The 20,847-nt window shown below is 41.8% G+C and overlaps 1 protein-coding gene across 3 annotated transcripts in view; it reads left to right on the top strand.

Moving 5' to 3' along the window:
• The first annotated feature begins 5,997 nt into the window (after positions 1–5,997).
• The window catches only part of FBXL17 (F-box and leucine rich repeat protein 17), a 478,445-nt gene continuing 463,595 nt past the window's right edge, over positions 5,998–20,847 (top strand). For all 3 annotated transcript variants that reach the window (XM_058538120.1, XM_058538073.1, XM_058538096.1), the window contains exon 1: positions 5,998–7,048. In XM_058538120.1, the coding sequence (XP_058394103.1) occupies positions 6,059–7,048 (990 nt within the window). In that variant the 5' untranslated portion in view covers positions 5,998–6,058. The remainder of the gene's footprint in view (positions 7,049–20,847) is intronic.

Raw genomic sequence — 20,847 nt, 5'->3', positions numbered from 1 at the left:
TGAGTCACTAAAAGTAATTTTAACTATCTGGCCTTTGTTTGTTGTGAGCAAGTACATAACTACTTTAAAGTTATATAACAAGAAACCCAAATGTTACTAAACTTAGGAGGAAAAACATGAAATTGGATAGGGAAACACATGTAACCTCTTTTTTTCTAAAAGCCCTGTTTTACTAGTTGAAAATGAGAAAATATCAATTATAATATAGGCTATAACTGGGCACAGAATTGAGGAGATATAAATAGTAGAACATCTTTGTGTTGTATTAATTTCATTTAAGTGGAGGAAAATATAAGTGAATCTTAAGCGAAAAAAAAACATAACCTCCTACCTTTGCCTCAATTATCCCATTAATTTATATAAAAGTGGGAGAATAACAAATTCTCTGTATTAACTCCTGGTTGTTTCCTTTCATGAACTTGAATTAACCCTTGGAGAGTAATCGATTGTTTTGCTTTCTCCTGTTAAACTACATCAAGTCTCGGTTTCCACAGGACTGTGTTTGGTGGTTGAATACACTTTCTATTCCCGCAACAACATATTATAACAAATGCAGTGATTTAAAACACCTATTTGTTATTTCATAGTTCTGTATGTTAGAAGTCCTGGCAGGGGCACACTGGATTCTCTGCTCAGATTCTCACCAGGCTGAAATCAAGATGTCAGCAGAGCTGCACTCCCTTCTCTAGTTTGAGGTCTTCTTTCAAGCTAATGTATTTGTTGGCAGAATTCAGAATTCTGTAGGACTGAGGGCCAGCCTTCTTGTTGGCCATCAGCCAGGGGCTACTCTCAGTTCCTAGAGGCCACTTGCCTTTTCCTGCCACGTAGCTCTCTCCACAACATGGGCGTTTGCTTCTTCAAGGCCAACGGTAAAGCATCTGCTGGTGCTTTGAATCTCCGACTTCTCCTTTACTCTGACTTCTAGACCTTCTTTTAGAGGGTTCACCCGGGATAATCTTGCTTTAAAATTCAACTGATTAGCGACTTCAGGTGTTTGTGATTTGAGAGTAAACAAAGTAGGGCTTAATTCTGATGGAAGTGATAATCAACTAATAGTGAAACACCTAACTGCAGACAGGGGTAACTGCTGTGAAGGAAATGAACAGGGAGGTGTGACAGAGTAACTAGGGAACAGCTTTTGTGACAGGAGGTGATATCTGGGCTGAGACCTAGAAGATGAGCATGAATCAGTCTTTAGAAGAGTTGAGGGAAGAATACTCCAGGCAGCGGCTGAACTTTTATATTGTGTCTGAAACAAACTATTCAAGAGTACAGATCTGCCTTCTGAAGGGAACTCTCTGAAAGCTTGTTGTCTTCTCTATTATCTTTGGCTTTCACTATTTTGGTAAAAACACAATTCAATTAGAGATTAAATTTATTGAACACCTGGGGTGTTGCATGCTTTCTGGATGCATAAACCAACATCTTCTGACCCTAGAGAGTGTCCTAGGCCATCCATTGCACCTACTACAATCAGTGGGAGCCATGGCAGGTTAACTGCGCTCTACTTATATCATTGGTGCTACAGGATGTTTTAGCTATTTATAACCACCTTCGTTACCCAACTGCAACCATTAAAGCCTTTTTTTTTTTTTTCCAGTGAGTAAGATCAGCCCTGAGCTAACATCCATACCAATCCTCCTCTTTTTGCTGAGGAAGACTGGCCCTCGGCTAACATGAGTGCCCACCTTTCTCCACTTTATACGGGACGCCGCTACAGCGTGGCCTGAAAAGCGGTGCCTTGGTGCACGCCTGGGATCCGAACCTGGGCCGCCAGCAGCCGAGTGCCGCGCACTTAACCGCTAAGCCACGGGGCCGACCCCCATTAAAGCCTTTTATACATGAGTGTCTTTTTATAGGCAAATGTGAATTTCAAAGTGAGTATATTCTGTGTTGGCAAAGAAGAAAGAAAAGTTTTCTTTTAAACTGTTTTTCAACATTTTAAATTTATTTACTGGCTTTCAGTGTGAATGTCACTACGTCGTAACATGTCTACCCCAGGTTTGAATTTTATTCAAATACGAAAATATTTTATATTACAGAATCCATTATTTCACAAGTTATATGCTGAAATAAGTCATATGAATACACAAGTTGCTATTCCTGACTATCCATTTCCCCCTCCTCTTGAGTTCATAAATAAGTTACTAAATCCTGAGAATCCTGAGAAACATATCAAATGTTTCTCAGTCCCACCCCTACTTCATTATCCCCACCATGATTGCCTTAGTTCAGGCTTTTAAGGCCTCTCCATTGACCCTTTGAACAATCTTACCTAGTTTTCCTGCTAAGAGCCTCGTCCTTCTCTAGTCCATCTTCTATACAGTTGCCAGATTATGTTCCTAAAAACTGAACAAACTCCCTGTCCTCATGGGCTTACATTCTAGTGGAAGAGACTGAATAAAGTAAAAGAATGACAATAAACACGTGATAATGAGGTATAAAGAAAATAAAAATGAGGTAAGAGGAAAGGGTAAAGGAAGAAGTAATTTGTTTTATTGAGATATAATTGACATACAGCACTGTATAAGTTTACAGTGCACAGCATAAGGAGGGGGTAATTTTGGATAGGGTGGTAACATTTGATTATAACAAATGTTCATGCACTCCAGAAGCCAAAGACCAGCAGGAACACACCCATAATCAAAGCGAGTTGGGTTTATTGACTTGTCACAAGGAGGCAGATAGCACACCATGAGGAACTATGGAAAGCCTCAGGAAGAAGGTGTTGTAAAAGACTTATTACAGGATTGGGCTTGTGTTAGGTGATTTTGGGAAGAGTCAAGGCTTTGGTTTAGATTGGACGCTGTCAGGAAGCAGAGGTAATTCTATGATTGGATATTTTAATAATTGTTATCTAGAAGGTAGGAAGAATGGAGCAAGGCTAAGGTTGTAATTGGTCAAGAAACAGAAGTCACTTATATTAGCCAGAATGGTCATTTTTGTGGTTTGGAGAATGTTCTGGCATTTGCTGTGTTCAGACATGATTATGGAGGTCTTATTTCTGTCTTGTCTATTACGGTCACAGAGTGGCCATGTCTGACGTTGACGTTTTGTGAGATCTGTTTATGTTCAAATAGAACACTCAGACCTACCTGAGAACGTCGGTAACACCAAAGAGTAGCTAACAGTTCCAGGCCAGCTCCTGGATGATCAGGCTGCTTTTCTTTTTCCCACTAACAAAGCCATAAAGTGCTATAATTGTCTCTAAATTGCAATTTATAACTTTTATTCATAATTCTGTTTCCTGAATATTTACAATGTTTATCATTATTATTTAGGGTAATGAGCTCTAAAACTCATTACAGCTCTGCTGACGACACGAGTAGCTTTCTTAATCATTACTAAAATATACAGGATCCTCTGCTACATGCTGTTGTAAAGAGAAAAACAGCCACCTGCTTGCGGCTGAATGGCTCGGGAATCGGATTTAAGAACTACTGCTGTGAATTTCGGAAACCACTTAAAAAGTCTCAGAGTCACTTGCCTCATCTCTGAAAACAAAAAGTTGGAGTTATACTATATGTGCAGTTCTGATAGGGTTGCATGGTGCCAGGCTGTCTGTGTAGTAATCACATGGTGAGCTTGTTAAAATCTGGTAGAGCTTCTAGGGCCCCAACTCCAGAGTGTGATTCAGCTTCACTTTTTGAAATTCCTACACATTGTTGTCTTTAAAAAAAAAAAAAATTGCTGAGTAGTATTCCATCGAATGAGTATACCAGTTTATTTATCCAATCTCCTACTGATGGACATCTGGTCTGTTTATAGATTTAGGTGATCATGAATAAAGCTGCTATTTTTGAACAAGTCTTTTTGTGGATGTATGCTTTTATTTTTTTAGATAAATACCTATAAGTGAAATTGCTAGGCCATAGTGTGTGTTTAACTTATATGAAACTAATGGGTCCACAATTCTGACATAGAGAAAGTAATAAAAAGGTTTAGAACCCCTCCTTTTGCTCACAGTGTAGGCTGGTAGAGATGCCAAAGGATCGGTTATAACTCCTAACCTCCTGTCCTCACCTATGGAGCTGTGGGGCCCTGGAAGATCCCTTTATAGTCAGAGGGATGAAAGCTGTGTGGATAATATCTGTACATGAATGTAGTTTGGGCAGTGCATTTGATAGGGAGTAACAGGTATAAAAACCTCTACAAAGATTTGACAAATCTTTGCCTCTAGGTTTCTTGGAATTCCATCTCACTGTGATCAAGCTCAGAAAGGATCCCTGAATGTTGGCAGACCTAAAATAAAAGTCATTCCTGACAAGCCACTGTTAGCAAAGGTTCCTTGGTGTGTTTGGGTGAAGGCTGGGTGATGCTAGCCACTGTGGTGGGAAAATCACACAGGCTCAAACAATGGTCTCTAAGCCAATAGGCCTTGGATCTTGCAATAGTGCTTCCTTAGTCAGTTCTCTGAAGTTTTTAGTAGCTTTTTTAAACACCTGACACTTTCCTTCCACCCTTCAGCAGGTAACCAGGCTTCACATAAAGGAAAATAGAGACCATTTGAAAGAAACTCTTTCACTTTCTTGCCAGAAACATCTATCTATCTGTATCCATTGTTTATCTGTCCTTTCGTTATTCCTTCCAATTACAAAGAAGATGGTAGCCCTCGTAAGGTACTCACCAGTCCATCTTCTCAGGGGCCTTGTTGTATCATCTCTTCTCGTATCCCTATGTTTTCCTTTATACTGGCTCATTCCCATCTGTGTTTAAGCCTCTTCCAATTTCTCCCTTGGGAAAGCTAACCTCTCAACACCAGCCACCGCTTTGTTAAATTGCTCTCTCTCTCTGGTATCATAGTCAAACCTTCTAACGGGTTGTCTCCAAAGCCTATTTGCTCTCTCTCATCTGGGTCCCCAAGGTCCGCCTAGAACCGTCTATCTTATAGCAGGCACAGCACAATCATTCTTGAAATATATGATGGATGGATAGCTGGGATTCCGAGGGTGCAGACGAAAAAGTCATCTACAGCTTGTAGCCTGGGATGTTGGATGACTCACTGGGTTGAGAAACTGTTTATTTTTCTGATATGTATAGGCAATTTGATATATGCTTTCATTTTGAACTAAAGTTATGAAAAGTCAGTAGTCTGCCACAAGCAACAAGTACGAAAACAAGTCGGAGAAACACGGCAGTGCTGCACTACCAATAAGCCCCTCACGTAAGAACACAGGTCCGTCTCCTCCAAAGGCCACGCATCTGCCACTCCACCGGAGGCAGCCGGGACCCAGGGTGGCCTTCCGGCGGAACCGGCTTTACGGCTCCTTGGGAGCCTCGGTCTCCTAGACCGGGGGTGGGGGTTGAGGGGAAGAGCGAGCGGCTCCCGGCCAATGGCAGTTCTTGAACTTACACCTACAGACGTCAGCGCGGCTGTGCAAACGGATGTCACACAGCTGGCTCGGAAGCGTCTCCTCCCGCCCCACGAAAGGGGCGTGGGCCTAGCGGCCTCCGCGAAACCTTGGGCGACCGGAGGGAGGTGCGTGCGCCGCTCCCCGCGAGCCCCGCGCCCTCGCCGGCCCGCTTCTTCCCAGCAGTCCCTGCCTAGCGGCTGTCCCGGGTGAGCAGCCGGGCGCCCGCGCCCCCGCCCCGAGCGCGCCGCCGCCGCCGGCTCCGCCCCCTCCCCGCGCGGGCCGCGCGCTCCTGTGGTTTCGAGCTGTGTCGCGGGCGCGCGCGCCGCCGGCGGAGCCGCAGTTAAAATGGTCCGAGCGGGACCCCGCGTTCCCCCTGCCGCCGCACTGACTGACTGAGCCGGCGGGCCAGGCTCGGACTGGTCGCCTAGGCGGCAGGCTCGCTCCCTCTGTCGCGTCCCCAAAGCTCGCGCCCATCGTTCTCCCGGCTTCCCTGGGCAAAGCATGTAGCCCCCGTCGGGCGCCGGGGCGGCCCGCATCTGACGCCCACCCCCCACCGTCGCGCGTGTGCCCGTGGGTGCGCAGGGCGGGCGACCCCGCCGCGGGCCCGAGGCCGAGCCAGCGAGCGGCCTGCCCCGCTGCCGGGAGCCCGCCTCTCCGGGCCTCCCTACTTCCCCGTCCCGGTCCCTCTCCCCGGGGCCTTCTATATGGGCCACCTTCTCTCGAAGGAGCCGCGTAACCGCCCGAGCCAGAAGAGGCCTCGCTGTTGCAGCTGGTGCCGCCGCCGCCGTCCTCTCCTCAGGTTGCCCCGCCGGACCCCGGCCAAGGCGCCCCCTCAGCCGGCGGCGCCCCGGAGCCGGGACTGCTTCTTCCGCGGGCCTTGCATGCTCTGCTTCATCGTGCACAGCCCCGGCGCGCCCGCCCCCGCCGGCTCAGAGGAGGAGCCGCCGCTGTCGCCGCCGCCGCGGGACGGGGCCTACGCCGCGGCTGCCTCCTCACAGCACCTGGCGCGGTGCTACGCGGCCCTGGCTGCCGAGGACTGCGCCGCCGCCGCCCGCCGCTTCCTGCTTTCCTCGGCCGCCGCCGCCGCCGCTGCCGCCGCCTCGGCCTCGTCGCCCGCCTCCTGCTGCAAAGAGCTGGGGCTGGCTGCGGCTGCCGCCTGGGAGCAGCAGGGCCGGAGCCTTTTCTTGGCCAGCGTGGGGCCCGTGCGCTTCCTGGGGCCGCCCGCCGCCGTGCAGCTCTTCCGGGGGCCGACCCCGCCGCCAGCCGAGCCCCCCACGCCCCCCGAGATGGTGTGCAAGCGGAAGGGGGCCGGGGTCCCCGCCTGCACCCCCTGTAAGCAGCCCCGCTGCGGCGGTGGGGGCTGCGGCGGCGGCGGTGGCGGCGGCGGGGGAGGACCCGCCGGAGGAGGCGCCTCGCCGCCGCGGCCCCCCGACGCCGGCTGCTGCCAGGGTCCAGAGCAGCCGCCGCAGCCTCTCTGCCCCCCGCCCTCCTCTCCCACTTCCGAAGTTGCCCCCACAGAGGCCGGCGGGGACGCAGTCCGAGCGGGGGGCACCGCCCCCTCGCCTGCCCAGCAGCAGCATGAATGCGGCGACGCGGACTGTCAGGAGACCCCCGAAAACCCCTGTGACTGTCATAGGGAGGCGCCCCCTGAAACCCCAGACATCAATCAGCTGCCGCCATCCATCCTGCTCAAGGTGGGTCTGGGCGAGTGGCGCAGGGATGCGCGCTTTCCCTCAACCCCGGCCCCCCACCTCGGAGATTTTCTCTCTCCTCCCCCTGAGCGCAGAGGAGGGGGTTCCCTGACAGCCAGAGAGGTCCGAAGGGTAGATTGCAAAGCCAATGGGGAGGATGCTTATGGACTATTTTTTGAAGTAGAAAAACTTGGAGTCTACTGAATGTCTTTTAATAACTTGGGTCTATTAGGCACAATTCAGAGTTCATCTATCATTAGATTCCCAGCCCAGGGGTTTAGAAACTATTCGTAGGTGTTCTGTGAAATATTTTCATCAGTTGAGCAATTTTTACTTACTGGGTAAAGATTTTGTGTACATATTAGTGTTTGAAAGTCTTCAAACAGTACTTTGAGGTTTGGTAGTTGCTAGTTGATGTCAATAACAGCTAACTTTTACTGAGCGTTTACTATGATCAGGCACTGTGTCAGAGCTCTATATACATAATGTCTCATTCAATCCTCCAATTACCACTGTGAGATAAATATCGTAAACATCTTTACTTTATACAAGAAGAAACTGATATTTCAGTGCTATGTGCCTACAGTAGTCAGTCAGGCGGAAATTGTCTTTGCTCTTATGGAGCTTACAGTCTAGTGGAGCTTGAAGAGGTTGAATGACTTGTCCAAGGTCACACACAGAAAGTAGGGGGTAGATCTGGATCTTGAACTAGGGAATTTAGGCTTGCCTGACTTGAAAACCCTGTTGTTTGTGCTGTGTTGTATTGCCTTTCTACATTTTAACCCTTACATAAAAGCGTACAGATTACCAGAAGGTAACAACAGATGTATTTTTTGTTGGGGAATGGGCCAGTGGAGAAGAGGTGAGTGTCCTGTGGGAGCTTTGTCTCACATTGAACTACAAGTAAATTTTGCAGTTTTGTTGATGCTAGTGACAAACTTAATTATGTGGTAGAGTTTGTATTAAGTTATTATTAACAAGTTAGTTATTTTTCCTCATTTTCTCTCATCTCCCCCAACTCCCACCCCCCCCCACACCTTTCTGGAGCTTAATAAATATAAACCTCTTTTTTCAATGTGGATGATATTTAAGACTAGCCAAAAATAACCTAGATAAAAATTTGGCTACTTTTATTGTTATTGAAGTAACTGTCATCAATTCCATTTGTTAGTGTCATCAGTATACTTTCTTTGTTTGGTTAGACTTTTTGCCTATCTATAATCCTGTGATTTTTGGGTCTGTTTTATTGTGATATTAATGTTCTTGTGAATAATACAGCAAAAGAATGGGAAAGCTTAATTTTTCCTTGTGTCAGTAGGTAATGATTTAACTCTTATTGAGGTGTACTTGTTGGCGGAGTAATTGGTTTCTGTGTGTGTTCAGGATGTGCATTTTTAGGGCAGAAGGAACTTCCTTGAGTCTTTTAAATCAGTGGATGACATGGACAAATAAAATATCAACAAATATTTGGTATAGAGGTTTGATTGCTGTCTTGTTATTGGGCAAGTAAGACTGTTTAAAACCAAACCAAAACGGAAACCAGGTACTTTCTACCTAAATCATTATTTCATGAGGTAGAGAACGTTATAATATAAAAAGAAGAAAGGAGGAAGGACATGATCTCGTAATAAAGAGAATTGCTATAGAATAAATTTATTCTATCAGCTACATTGTTCTTTCTCGCATTTTTGCTGTGGACTTTTGAAAACTTGGTCTGAGGAACATATGAGAAATACCGGTTGGACTTGCCCTGTTGTGTCAGAGTATTTGCACATGTTATGTAGATTTCCATTCTTTGTATTAGAAGCTTGAATAAAGATTCTCTTGTGGGTCTCATGGTCCTAGTGGTTCAGCATGAAGTGAGTTGGATTGTTTGGAATGAATTGAAATCGAGGTTTTTCAGTGTTTACCAATCCAAGTAGAACTTTTAAGGATAAGCTTTTTGAGGACAGAGGCTCTATCGAAATAGATCTTGTTCATTGCTCTGTCCCCTCCCCTAAGTGCAGTGCCTGGTATTTAGTAGCATTCAGTAAATATTTATGAACGAAGGAATGACTAGGTGTTTAGGAAGTCTGGGCTGAGACTCTGGGTGCATATGTCATGCCGCTAAGAGAAGTCTCTAAGAAATGTTTATATCCTCCCTTGAGTTATTGTTGTTTTGAGCCATGATAGAGCTATGTGATGGTGAAAGGGTTGCGGCTCTATTTCTGGTGAGAACTGGAGATGTTTGGCTTGGAGAAAAGAAGACTTAAGGAGCTTTGACTTTTTTTTTTTTTTTTTTTTTACAGTATTAGAAGGGTTGTTGCATAAAGAGGCACAAATCCATTGGAAAACATTCTTAGAAAGTTTGGCCTGCTCCCCTGATAATGAGTCAATAGTCTTTATAATTGTATTGCTGCATTTTTGTACCAGAAATTACCATAGCTGTAAAAAAGAGTGTGCAGAGGAGGGAGAGTTTGGGAGAGAAATGGGAGAGAAAATTTTTTTTGTAAGTATTAAGTATTATTTGCTTTAAATTTAAATAATGCAGGTAAAGCAAAAATTTGCCTTGGTTCACCCCTACCCTCCCATCTAGTTTCCTCTCCAGAGGTAACTAACCACTGTTACCAGTTTAGATAGTTCTTCTAGACCTGACCTGTTGAGTACACTAGCTACATGTGGCTATTTAAATTTACAGTAGTTAAAATTAAATAAAATTTGGGGCTGGCCCAGTGGTGTAGTGGTTTAAGTTCCTGCTCTGCTTCAGGGGCCCGGGGGTTTGCAGGTTCAGATCCTGGGCACAGACCTAGGCACTGCTTTTGAAGCCGTGCTGTGGCAGGTGTCACACATAAAGTAGAGGAAGATGGGCAAGGATGTTAGCCCAGGGCCAGTCTTCCTCAGCGAAAAGAGGAGGATTGGCAGTGGATGTTAGCTCAGGGCTAATCTTCCTCACAAAAAAATAAATAAATAAAATTTTAAATTCAGTTTCTCAATCACAGTAGCCACATTTCAGAGATCAATAGTCACATGTGGCTGGCAGCTGCCCAACTGGACTGTGCAGATCCAGAACATTTCTATCATTGCAGAAAGCCCTAAGTTTTCATAGATTTTTTAATAAGTGTCATCAAAATGTGCATGTTCTGTAATTTTCTTTTTTTTTTTTTGGTTAACAGTATGGTTTGGAGGTGTGTCCTTATTAGTAAGTATATGATTTCCTTCATTCTTTTTAACTACTACATATACTATTATACCATACTCTATATATTTCTCTATTAATGGATGTTTCCAATTTATTGCTACTACAAACAATGCTAATAGATGTTTTCTATGCACAGGTGGTCATATTTTTCTTTTTTTTTTTTTAATTTTTATAATTTTATTCATTTTTTCCCCCAAAGCCCCAGCAGATAGTTGCATGTCATAGTTGCACATCCTTCTAGTTGCTGCATGTGGGACGTGGCCTCAGCATGGCCGGAGAAGCAGTGCGTCGGTGCGCACCCGGGATCCGAACCCGGGCCGCCAGCAGTGGAGCACAGGCACTTAACCGCTAAGCCACGGGGCCGGCCCCATGTGGTCATATTTTTCTAGGGTAGATTTCAAGAGGTGGAAATTCAGGGTTGAAAAATGTGTATTTTTAGAAATTTAGAAAGTCCGTTCTAATAATAAGAGCTGTGTAAAAATGGAATGAGTTCTTTCTGGAATTAGTGGGCCTCCCTGGAAATCATTATGTAACTTCAGAACAGGAAGAGACCTTTGAGGTCATCTGGTCACTTGCCACTTCTTATGCATGAAGAAGCAGGCCTGGAGAAGTGAAATGACTTATCCCAAGACGTTTTAGATAGTGAATGGCAGACCCTGGGCTGAAACCCAGCTCAGTGTTTCCAGGTCTAGAGATCGTTTCAACATATTGTATAAGAGGGCCTGAGTAATCTTCTCTCAGAGATTTTATGAAAGAGATTCCTGAATTGGGGAGGCGGGGGAAAGCTTACACCAGATGACTTCTAAGCCATTATGAGTCAGAGGCTAATTTTATAACTGGGTCTGTAGGGTTGAGTTGTGGTCTTTAAATATAAGAAATTTGAGAAGCAGGGAATGGCTCTTCAAAGGTCAACTGTGGGAATAGCATTTTCTTAAGTACTTAAGCCTGTTACAATTGCTCTTTGACTGGTTAATGGATTGTTTTGGATCAAATGAGGTAGCTTCGGTCTTTGCTACCTGTTGCCTTTATAACTTTTAAGCAACCCTGACTACTGATACTGCAATTAGATTTTTATATAGTGGAGTCACTGTGTAGCAATTTTACCAAATGATAGCAGTAGAATATTTTTCTTTAGTAACTGGGTATTTTGAGATCCATATTTAAATTTTAGAGGTTTTGTGTGTTGTATGTTTAGATATCTTGCTCTCTGTCAGCAGACCTATTTCTTTCCAAAGGAAACCAGGTGAGAGATCCAAGATCCATCACTATGATTAGAAAACCACCTTACCAGCCATGCATCCCTGATAATGTGTCAGTAGGTATTAAATTTTTATTTTTATAGCTTTATTACCAACAGGTTGTTTCAGTGATCAGGGAAGAGTTTTATAAGAGAAATGTGCTTTGGAGGAAAGCTTATGTATCATACTGATCAGTTTTTTTCAGATATGAAAATAAGGATGAAAGCAATGGAAGTGGGAGTCAAAGAAAAAAAGTAATACTTTTTAAAAACTTGAATGTAGATTACTAGTGGGTAATAGGAAGTAAGTTCAAGTAGCATTTCATGAATGCTTGACTTAAGGCTCCAGTACCAGATAACCTCTAGAAGGTTTGTCTCTGGAGTTCTAGGGATGGTTTAAGTCGGTGCTGAAATGGAGTGTCCTTGGGAAGTCAGGCTCAAGATTTTTCTTTGTTGAAAAATGCCAAGTAATCTCAATTAACTTAATCAGGCTACCAAAAGATGAAATTTGTTTTTTTCTCATTTGATGAAGTCTGTAAAATCTGGTGCCGTGTAATGAGTAGCTGTCAAGCAGGTAACCTTGAGCCATTCTTTGCCAACTTGGGGTACCAGGCTGTATAAATGATAGGGAATGCAAGGGAAGATAAGTGAAGGCAAATATGGAAGCCCTTAATATTAGCATGATAGTTTCTTAAAAAGTTGCTTAACTTAGGCTAAATGTTCTGTTTTATGATTATCAAGAGTCTTGCCCAAGTCTTGGCCAATTTGGAGTGTTATTGGTATGGTAAGGGCATCTATGTGAAGGAAGAAGCTAGCAGCAGTTATGAGAGATTGGTTAAATACATATATACATACATGCATTACTTAGCTCTGCCGATTGAGAGAGCCTTGGAGCAGCAATACCCAAAAACAATGAGTGTGAACACTTAGTGTCCAGATCTTAGCTTCTACGTACCATTCTCCACTAAAAGGAATCAGTCATCCTTGGAGAAATGGCTGATTCCAGGGCTGGGACAGGGAAAGTCCAAGAGCCTAGAATATTTTGCGCCAGAATGTAAGGAAGTGCTCAAAGACTAATGGAGATATGTCAAAAGGACGCATTGTTTCCTAGTGTCTCCTTCCAAAATACTTAAAAAAAAAAAGTTGCGTGTCATTGAATTCTGTGACTAGCTTTAGAATAAAACTTATTCTTGTATAAATTTCTTAATACCTGACTGTGCTATAGAGTAACACTCTATGTAGTAACAGTTGAGATTTTATTAGTTTGCTGTGCTTTAAATTTTAATAATTAAATTGTGAGAAATTATTTTAAATTATAGCTGAGGAAATAGTTTTAGAATCTGTGACTTCCCTAGTAAGGCTGTATAGTTAGAAAAGTACCGGAAATGTGTTTTATGCCTCTGTTTTTCTAAATGGTGCTTTATTCAACAGACTATTTAGTGAATTTTACTTTCAAGCTTTTGGCAGGCAATATAGATAGAATATTTAAGAAAGAGGCAAGATATGATGTACATAGGAAAAGACCAGAAAAGTTGAACTTAGTTGAAATAGTTAATTCTGAGAAGACTTACTAGAATTTCTGAATCTACAAGATACTAGCTGCTTAGTTCCTCATTAAAATGTATGGTGTGTGTTTTCTCAAACAGGAATTCACAGGTTCTGGGAAGAAAGGTGATAGATAATAGAAATATGGAGCTTATGGACTTTAAAAAAACAGCTGTGTTTAATTTACCCATTTTAAGTGTACAGTTTGATTTTAAATAAATGTATACAGTTGTGCAACCATCACTACAATCAACTTTTAAAATGCTTCCTGGGCCGGCCCTGTGGCTTAGTGGTTAAGTGCGCACGCTCTGCTACCGGTGGCCTGGGTTTGGATCCCGGGCGCGCTTGAACGCACCGCTTGTCTGGCCATGCTGAGGCGGCGTCCCACATACAGCAACTATGACATACAACTATCTACTGGGGCCTTGGAGAGAAAAAGTGGAAAAAAAAAAGGAGGAGGATTGTCAATAGATGTTAGCTCAGGGCCAGTCTTCTTCAGCAAAAAGAGGAGGATTGGCATGGATGTTAGCTCAGGGCTGATCTTCCTCACAAAAAAACCCAAAATGAAACAAAAACAAACAAACAAACACTTCCATCACCTCAAATAGTTCCCTTGTGCCTCTTTGCAGTCAGTTTCTGCTCCTGCCCTGCCCCTTGATCTGCTTTTTGTCTCTATAGTTTTGCCTTTTCTAGAAATTTCATATAAATGACATCGCATAATATGTAGTCAGGAATATTGTGTTGCATCTTTAATGCCTCTGTATCTTTCACAACACCTAGCATGGTCTTTGACACACAGGAGATAGTGTACAATAGCTACTCAGATTTGTTTCTTTTCAAATATTTCTATAACTTGCATGCAGCCTGCCTACTCATAAACCTTCACTCCTTTTTGTAGTAATATCTGTTAGCAGATAAGATCTCTTCATCAGGCAATGGCCAAACGTAGGTGTTGTTTTGGTTGATTTTGAACTACTATGAGGTTTTGTGGGATAAGTAGGACCAAGTGTTAAGCAACAATGTGATCTCTGGAAGTTTCTTCAGTCTGAAGTATCTTCTGATATGTTATACCACTGCCTTACTCAATAGAACCTTTTGAGGCTTAGAAATATTTAGATATCAGCCTGCTAGTGATTAGTTCAGATTATATCAGTAATATGACTTGTACATTTTCTGGTAATTAATAGTTTAGTTGTATTGTCCAGATCTGCCACTAAAGATCAAGAATATTAAGCTTTTCAAAGTTTTTTAAAGCTTTTTAAGTTTTCTAACCCAGGTTCTGACTAGAAGTCACTGCTGTTTCCCAGTAATGTATCCATTCTCTTCGTATTCTTTTTAGTAACAGGATCCACCGTATTCTAGCTAGGCACATGACCACCTAATTAGAGACTTTCTCAGTGTCTGTTGTAGATAGGTGTTGGCTATGTGACTAAATATTAGGTAATAGGATGTGAGTGGAATCAATGTGTGCAACTTCCAAGTCATACCATAAAAAGCAGCTGCTTGTCCTTTTTCCTTCCTCTTCCCTTTTTCAGGGCTGGACCACCTGGATTATAAAAGTAAGCCATCTTCCATCCTATAAATGAGGCAGTGATGAAAGAGCAACAAGGTATAAGATGATAGATCCCTGGGTCTTCTGCATCCTTAGAATACCTGCTTAACTTGAACTTCTGTCATGTTCAAGACATTGCTAACAGGCCTGTGTTAAAGTAAGCATATTTCTTGGCTTGATGCAAGTGCCATCCTACTTTTATTCAGTGTCATTTTTTCCCTTGGTAGTTTTCTTTATTCAACAAAAACGTTGTTCTGGGTCAATCCTTTACAGACCTATGTTCTCTTTCTTCAAAGCAACCTTTGAAATGCTCTTTCTCTTGAATCACAGATTTTTCAAAGATAATTCAGAAATGTCTTTGAGTATATAATCTTAAAGCCAATGAACAAATCTCATGTCTTAGTGTCTCCCACAGAAACCTAGGTACATGTGCACAGATGTTTGTTAAATGAGTTAAGAAATCAGTTTGGGGGAGAGTATTTTCTGAGGAGTTAGGATATAGGTGAGATAGCATTTTAATGACAGAAAAAAGAGCAGGAATATTTAAATATGTGTTATCTATTTCTGTGTAACAAATTATGCCAACACTTAGCAGTTTAAAACCACAAACATTTATTATTTTGCATTTTCTGTGGATTAGGAATCCCTGTGTGGCTTAGCAATCCCTGTGTGGCTTAGCTTGGTGTCTCTGACCCAGGGTCTCTTATGAGGCTGTTATCAAGGTATTGGCTGGGGCTATTCGACTGGGACTTGAGAATTCTCATCCAAGATTACTCATGTGATTGTTGGTAGGCTTCAGTTCCTCATTGGCTGTTGGCCAGATGCTAAGTTCCCCGCTGTGCCATGTGGGCTTCTCCGTAGGGCTGCTCACAACATGGCAGCTTGCTCCTCACAGAGCAACAGATCCAAGAACACCCAAAATGGAAGCCACAGTTGTTTTTTTAACCTAATCTCAGAAGTAACATTCTGTCACTTCTGCGGTACTCTGTTCATTAGAAGTGAGTCAATAAATCCAGCTCACTCGAGAGGATTACACAGGTGTAAATACCAGGAGGTGGGGTTGTTGGGGGCCACTGTGCAGATTGCCTGCCGCAAACCATATGCAAAGATCTATTAAATATGCATTGGTATTTCAGCTTAGTCTTTTGCCTTTTTACTTTTATCCATCTTCACTGGTCTGGATTTTATCTTCCCTTCACCCATTTATTAAATTTCCTTTCACCTGGATAAATAAGACTCATCCAGATCCACCTAGATTTAGCCAATTATCTGTGGATTATGATGATCATCTCACTTTTACAAAAGAGAAAACTAACGTCCAGAGAAGGTACTATCCAAAGTCAGACATATTTTAAACGAGGTGCTTCTTGGTTCTATTGACCACATTCCACGTATCTTCTATTTGTTAAGGGACAAATTAGCTCTTTAAAACCATGTAGTCCTTTAACGTTAAACAAGTGATCTAGTCTCTCTGAATCTTTATTTTCTTATCTATAAAATGAAGAGGATGAGCGTAATAATATCCACAAGAGAGGGACTTCCAGCTATGGCCATGTGAAGAGTTTGGTGAATCTTCCACACACACACACACACACACACACACACACACACACACACACTCCCCCCCCCCGGGCAAAACTGCCCCAAACTGTTTGGGTATTGGAAACTGGCCAAAGGCAGACAACAAATTGACAAGCATTTATTTTTAGGAAGACTGCTAGAGCTTCAGGTAAGAAGTCTACAGCATTGAAAGTCTACAGGATTCTTGCATGAGGCCCCTACTGTGCCTCCCTCCCCCAGTACCCTTGGCAAGAACCCGAGTTTGGAAAACCAGCAGCTTTTTTTTTTTTTTTAATGTTATGTTTTATTTATTTGTTTATTTAAAAATGTTTGATTTATCTATTTTTTTAAAGATAAAAAAATATCACCCTGAGGGCCTGGCCCCGTGGCCGAGTAGTGGTTAAAGTTCCGCGCACTCCGCTTTGGCGGCCTGGGTTCGTTGGTTCGATCCCGGGCACGGACCTACTCCACTCACCAGCCGTGCTGTGGATGTGTCCCACAGACAAAAAAAAAAAAAAGAGGATTGGCACAGATGTTAGCTCAGGGCTGATCTTCCTCAAGCAAAAAAAGAGGAGGACTTGCAGCGGATGTTAGCTCAGGGCGAATCTTACTCAGAAAAAAAAGAAGATTCACTCCGAGCTAACATCTGTTGCAAATCTTCCTCTCTCTTTTTTTTCCCTCCCTAAAGCCCCAGTACATAGTTGTATATTCTAGTTGTAAGTCCTTCTAGTTCTTCTATGTGAGCCGTTGCCACACCATGGCTACTGACGGAAGAGTGGTGTGGTTCTGTGCCCAGGAGCCGAACCTGGGCGGCCAAAGTGGAGTGCATGGAACTTTAACCACTAGGCCATCAGGGCTGGCCCAGAAAATCTGCAGCTTTGCTGCCAGAGAGGCTAACTCAGTTTGGGGCAATGAGTAAAACCTATATTTGTCAACCAGAAGTGGTGAACTTGGTAGGAAACAAACAGGGAAAACCCGTATATTTGCAAGTCTCAGATTGTGGTACCAGTTGGGATGAGTGGGGGACCAGCCAGGAATTTAACAGGCAGACCTTGGAAATAAGAGAACCATAAAGGGATAAATTCTCCACATATCCCTGGCTTACTGTGAAACTATGCACATTTGCAAAGGAGACTTGAGAGTGTCTAGCAGAAAGCAAGGGCCAAGACTTGAGAATTGACTAAGCCTTGAACGTGCTCTTCCAACCCACACACAGATTTTGAAGAGCAGGCTTGAGATGTTTGAATAAACACCTTTGCCCAAATAACTAGCTGAAAACTAAGCTATTCAGATAGAGGATGACCTCCCTAGGAAGCCAGGCTAAAAAAATATAAATAAGAATTAAAACTTGAGTGGAGACATCCACATTGCAGGAGAGACAGATTCCACAGTTTAAGGCCAGGGAGATTAAAATTTAAAAAAAATTCTGAAAAATATATCAAATTCCAGAGTTGCTATAATATATTATCTAAAATGTCTAGTTTTTAAGGAAAAATTATGAGATGTGTAAAGAGACAGAAAAATGTGACAGTCTGAGAGAAAAGAAAGTATTAGAAACTGACTCTCAGTGATCCCAGGTATTAGACTTAGCAGACAAAAACTTCCAACTGCTGTTATAAACACGTTAAAGAATGGAAAGAAACATTATTCAAATTATAGGAGAATATGATGACATTGACCCAACAAATAAGGAATCTCGAATATAAAGAAATGCAAACTATAAAAAAACTATTTTTTGATGCTATTGTAAATGGAAGTGCTTTTTTAATTTCGTTTTTGCATTGTTAATTGCTAGTGTTTAGAAATATTTGCATATTAGCTCTAAAATTTTTTTGTGTCTTCTTTAGGATTTTCTATATATAAGATCATGATATATGTGAATAGAGAAGATTTTAATTCTTCCTTTCTAATCTGGATGCCTTTTATTTCTTTCCTTGCATAATTATGCAGGCTGGAATCTCCACTACAATGTTGAATAGAAATGGAGACAGTAGACATTCTTGTATTGTTTCTCATTTCAGGGGAAAAAAGTTCAGTCATTCACCATTCGGTATAATGTTAACTGTGAGTTTTTCATAGATGCCATCTATCAAGTTAAGGAAGTTTCCTTTTATTCCTAGTTTTCTGAGTAGTTTTATCAAGAAAGGGTATTGGATTTTTGTCAGATGCTTTTTCTGCATCGATTGAGATGGTCATTTTTTTTAAACCTTCATTTTTCTTAACATGGTGTATTAAACGGATTTATTTTTGCATGTTAAACCACCTTTGTGTTCCTGGGGTAAATCCTACTTGGCCATGGTCTATAATCTTTTTAATATGCTGCTGGATAGTTTGCTAATATTTTGTTGATGATATTTGCATCTATAAGGGATGTTGGTCTTGGCCCAGTGTAGTTTTATTGTGATGTATGAGTCTGGCTTTGGTATCAGGGTATGCTGACCTCATAGAATGAGTCAGAAAGTGTTCCCTCATTCTCCAACTTTGGAAGAATTTAAGGATTGATATAGTTCTTCTTTAAGCGTGTCACTAATGAGGCCCTCTGGTCCTTGGCTTTTCTTTGTTGGAAGTTTTTTGGTTATTATTCAATCTTTTTACTTATTATAGTTCTATTCAGATTTTCTATTTCTTCTTGAGTCAGTTTTTTGTAGTTTGTATGTTTCTGGGAATTTGGCCATTTCATCTAGGTTGTGTAATTTGTTGTTCATGATATTCTCTTATTATTCCTTCTATTTTTGTAAGGTGGATAATAACGTCTCTATTTTCATTTATGATTTTAGTAATTTGAGTGTTCTCTCTTTTTTCTTAGTTTAGCTAAGGGTTTGTCAATTTTGTTAATCTTTTCGAAGAACCAGCTTATGGTTTCATTTGATTCCATTATTTATTTATTTATTTATTTTTTGATAAGGAAGATTAGCCCTGAGCTAACATCCTTTGCCAGTCTTCCTCGTTTTTCGCTTGAGGAAGATTAGCCCTGAGCTAATGTCTGTGCCAGTCTTCCTCTGCTTTATATGTCCTCTACTTTATATGTGGGTCGCTGCCACAGTGTGGCTCATGAGTGGTGTAGGTCCATGCCTGGCATCTGAACCTGTGAACCCGGGCCACTGAAGTGGAATGCATGGAATTAACTACTATGCCACAGGGCTGGCCCCTCTCTATTATTTTTTAGTCTGTATTTCATTTATCTCTATCTGATCTTTATTTCTTTCCTTCTGCTTGGCTTGTGTTTGGTTTCCTCTTCTTTTTGTAGTTCTTAAGGAAGGTTAGGTTATTTGGGTTTGAGATCTTTTTTCTTTTTTCATATAGTATTTACAGGTAAATCCCATAAATTTTGGTATGTTGTGTTTTTGTTTTCATTCATCTCAAAGTATTTTCTGTTTTTCCTTGTGATTTCTTCTTATTCATTGATTATTTACAAGTGTGTTAATTTCCACAGATTTGTAAAATCTCCAGATTTCCTTCTTTTATTGATTTCTACTTTCATTCCATTGTGGTCATAGAAGATACTTTGTATCATTTAAGTCTTTTAAAATTTATTGAGACTTGATTTGTGGCCTGACACGTGATTTATCCTTGAGAATTTTCCATGTGCACTTGAGAAGAATGTATATTCTGCTGTTAGGTGGAGTGTTCTATAAATATCTGTTAGGCCTAGTTGGTTTAAGTTTTGTTCAAGTCTTCAGTTTTCTTGTTTCTCTTCTGTCTGGTTGTTTTATCCATTATTGAAAGGGGAGTGTTGAAGTCTGCAAGTATTTCTGTAGAACTGTTTATTTTTCACTTCAATTCTTTCAGTTTTTGATTCATATTATTTTGGACCTCTGTTGTTAAATGCGTGTGTGTGTGTGTGTGTATAATTGTTCTTAATGAATTGACCCTTTTATCATTCTGTAATTTTTTTTGGTCTCTTTTAACAATTTTTGTCTTAACGTCTATTTTGTCTGACCTTAGTGTAGACACTCCAGCTCTCTTTTGGTTACTATTTAAGTAGAATATATTTTTTCATGTTTTTACTTTCAACCTGTGTATGTCTTTGGATGTAAAGTGAGTCTCTTATAGACAGTATATAATGGATCATGTTTTTTGTTCCATTCCTTCATTCTCTGTCTCTAAATTGGAGAATTTAATTTTTTTATATTTGATATAATTACTGATAAGGAAAGACTTCTGCCATTTTGTTTTCTCTATGTCTTATGTTTTTTTGTTCATCAGTTCCTCCATTGCTGTTCTTTGTGTTAAATGTTTCTTAGTGTACTGTTTTGATTTCCTTCTTCTACTACTTTCTTCTGCTATATATATATAGTATATATGTTATATTATAAATAAATATAATATATAATTTACTTACTTTCTTAGTAGTTGCCCTGGGGATTATAATTAACATCATAATTTATAACAATCTAGTTTGAATTAATACTGTTCTGTTGATCTCAAACCTATTGATGGTAGTGTCCTAGGTCAGAAATACCTGCAGTGCTCTCCTAGGCACACATCACTCATAGTGAGCTCCACAGACATTTCCCCCACAGAGGCCCCTGATTATGGCTGGGCCAGTTCTTGTGGTTATTATTGTGATCGCAGGATGCACTTCAGCAAGAAACCGTCAAGGGACTTTGAAGAACAAGATTTATTACTCACAGATCCTGGAGGGTATATGGTACACCTGAGGCCTGCACACCCAGGTTGCGGGTAGAGAGAGAGAGTGTGCAGACTTGGACCTCTGCTTTTATTAGGGG

Source organism: Diceros bicornis, chromosome 1, assembly GCF_020826845.1.
Source record: "Diceros bicornis minor isolate mBicDic1 chromosome 1, mDicBic1.mat.cur, whole genome shotgun sequence".
Taxonomy (NCBI): Eukaryota; Metazoa; Chordata; class Mammalia; order Perissodactyla; family Rhinocerotidae; genus Diceros; species Diceros bicornis.
This window is presented reverse-complemented; position numbering and strand designations above follow the sequence as displayed.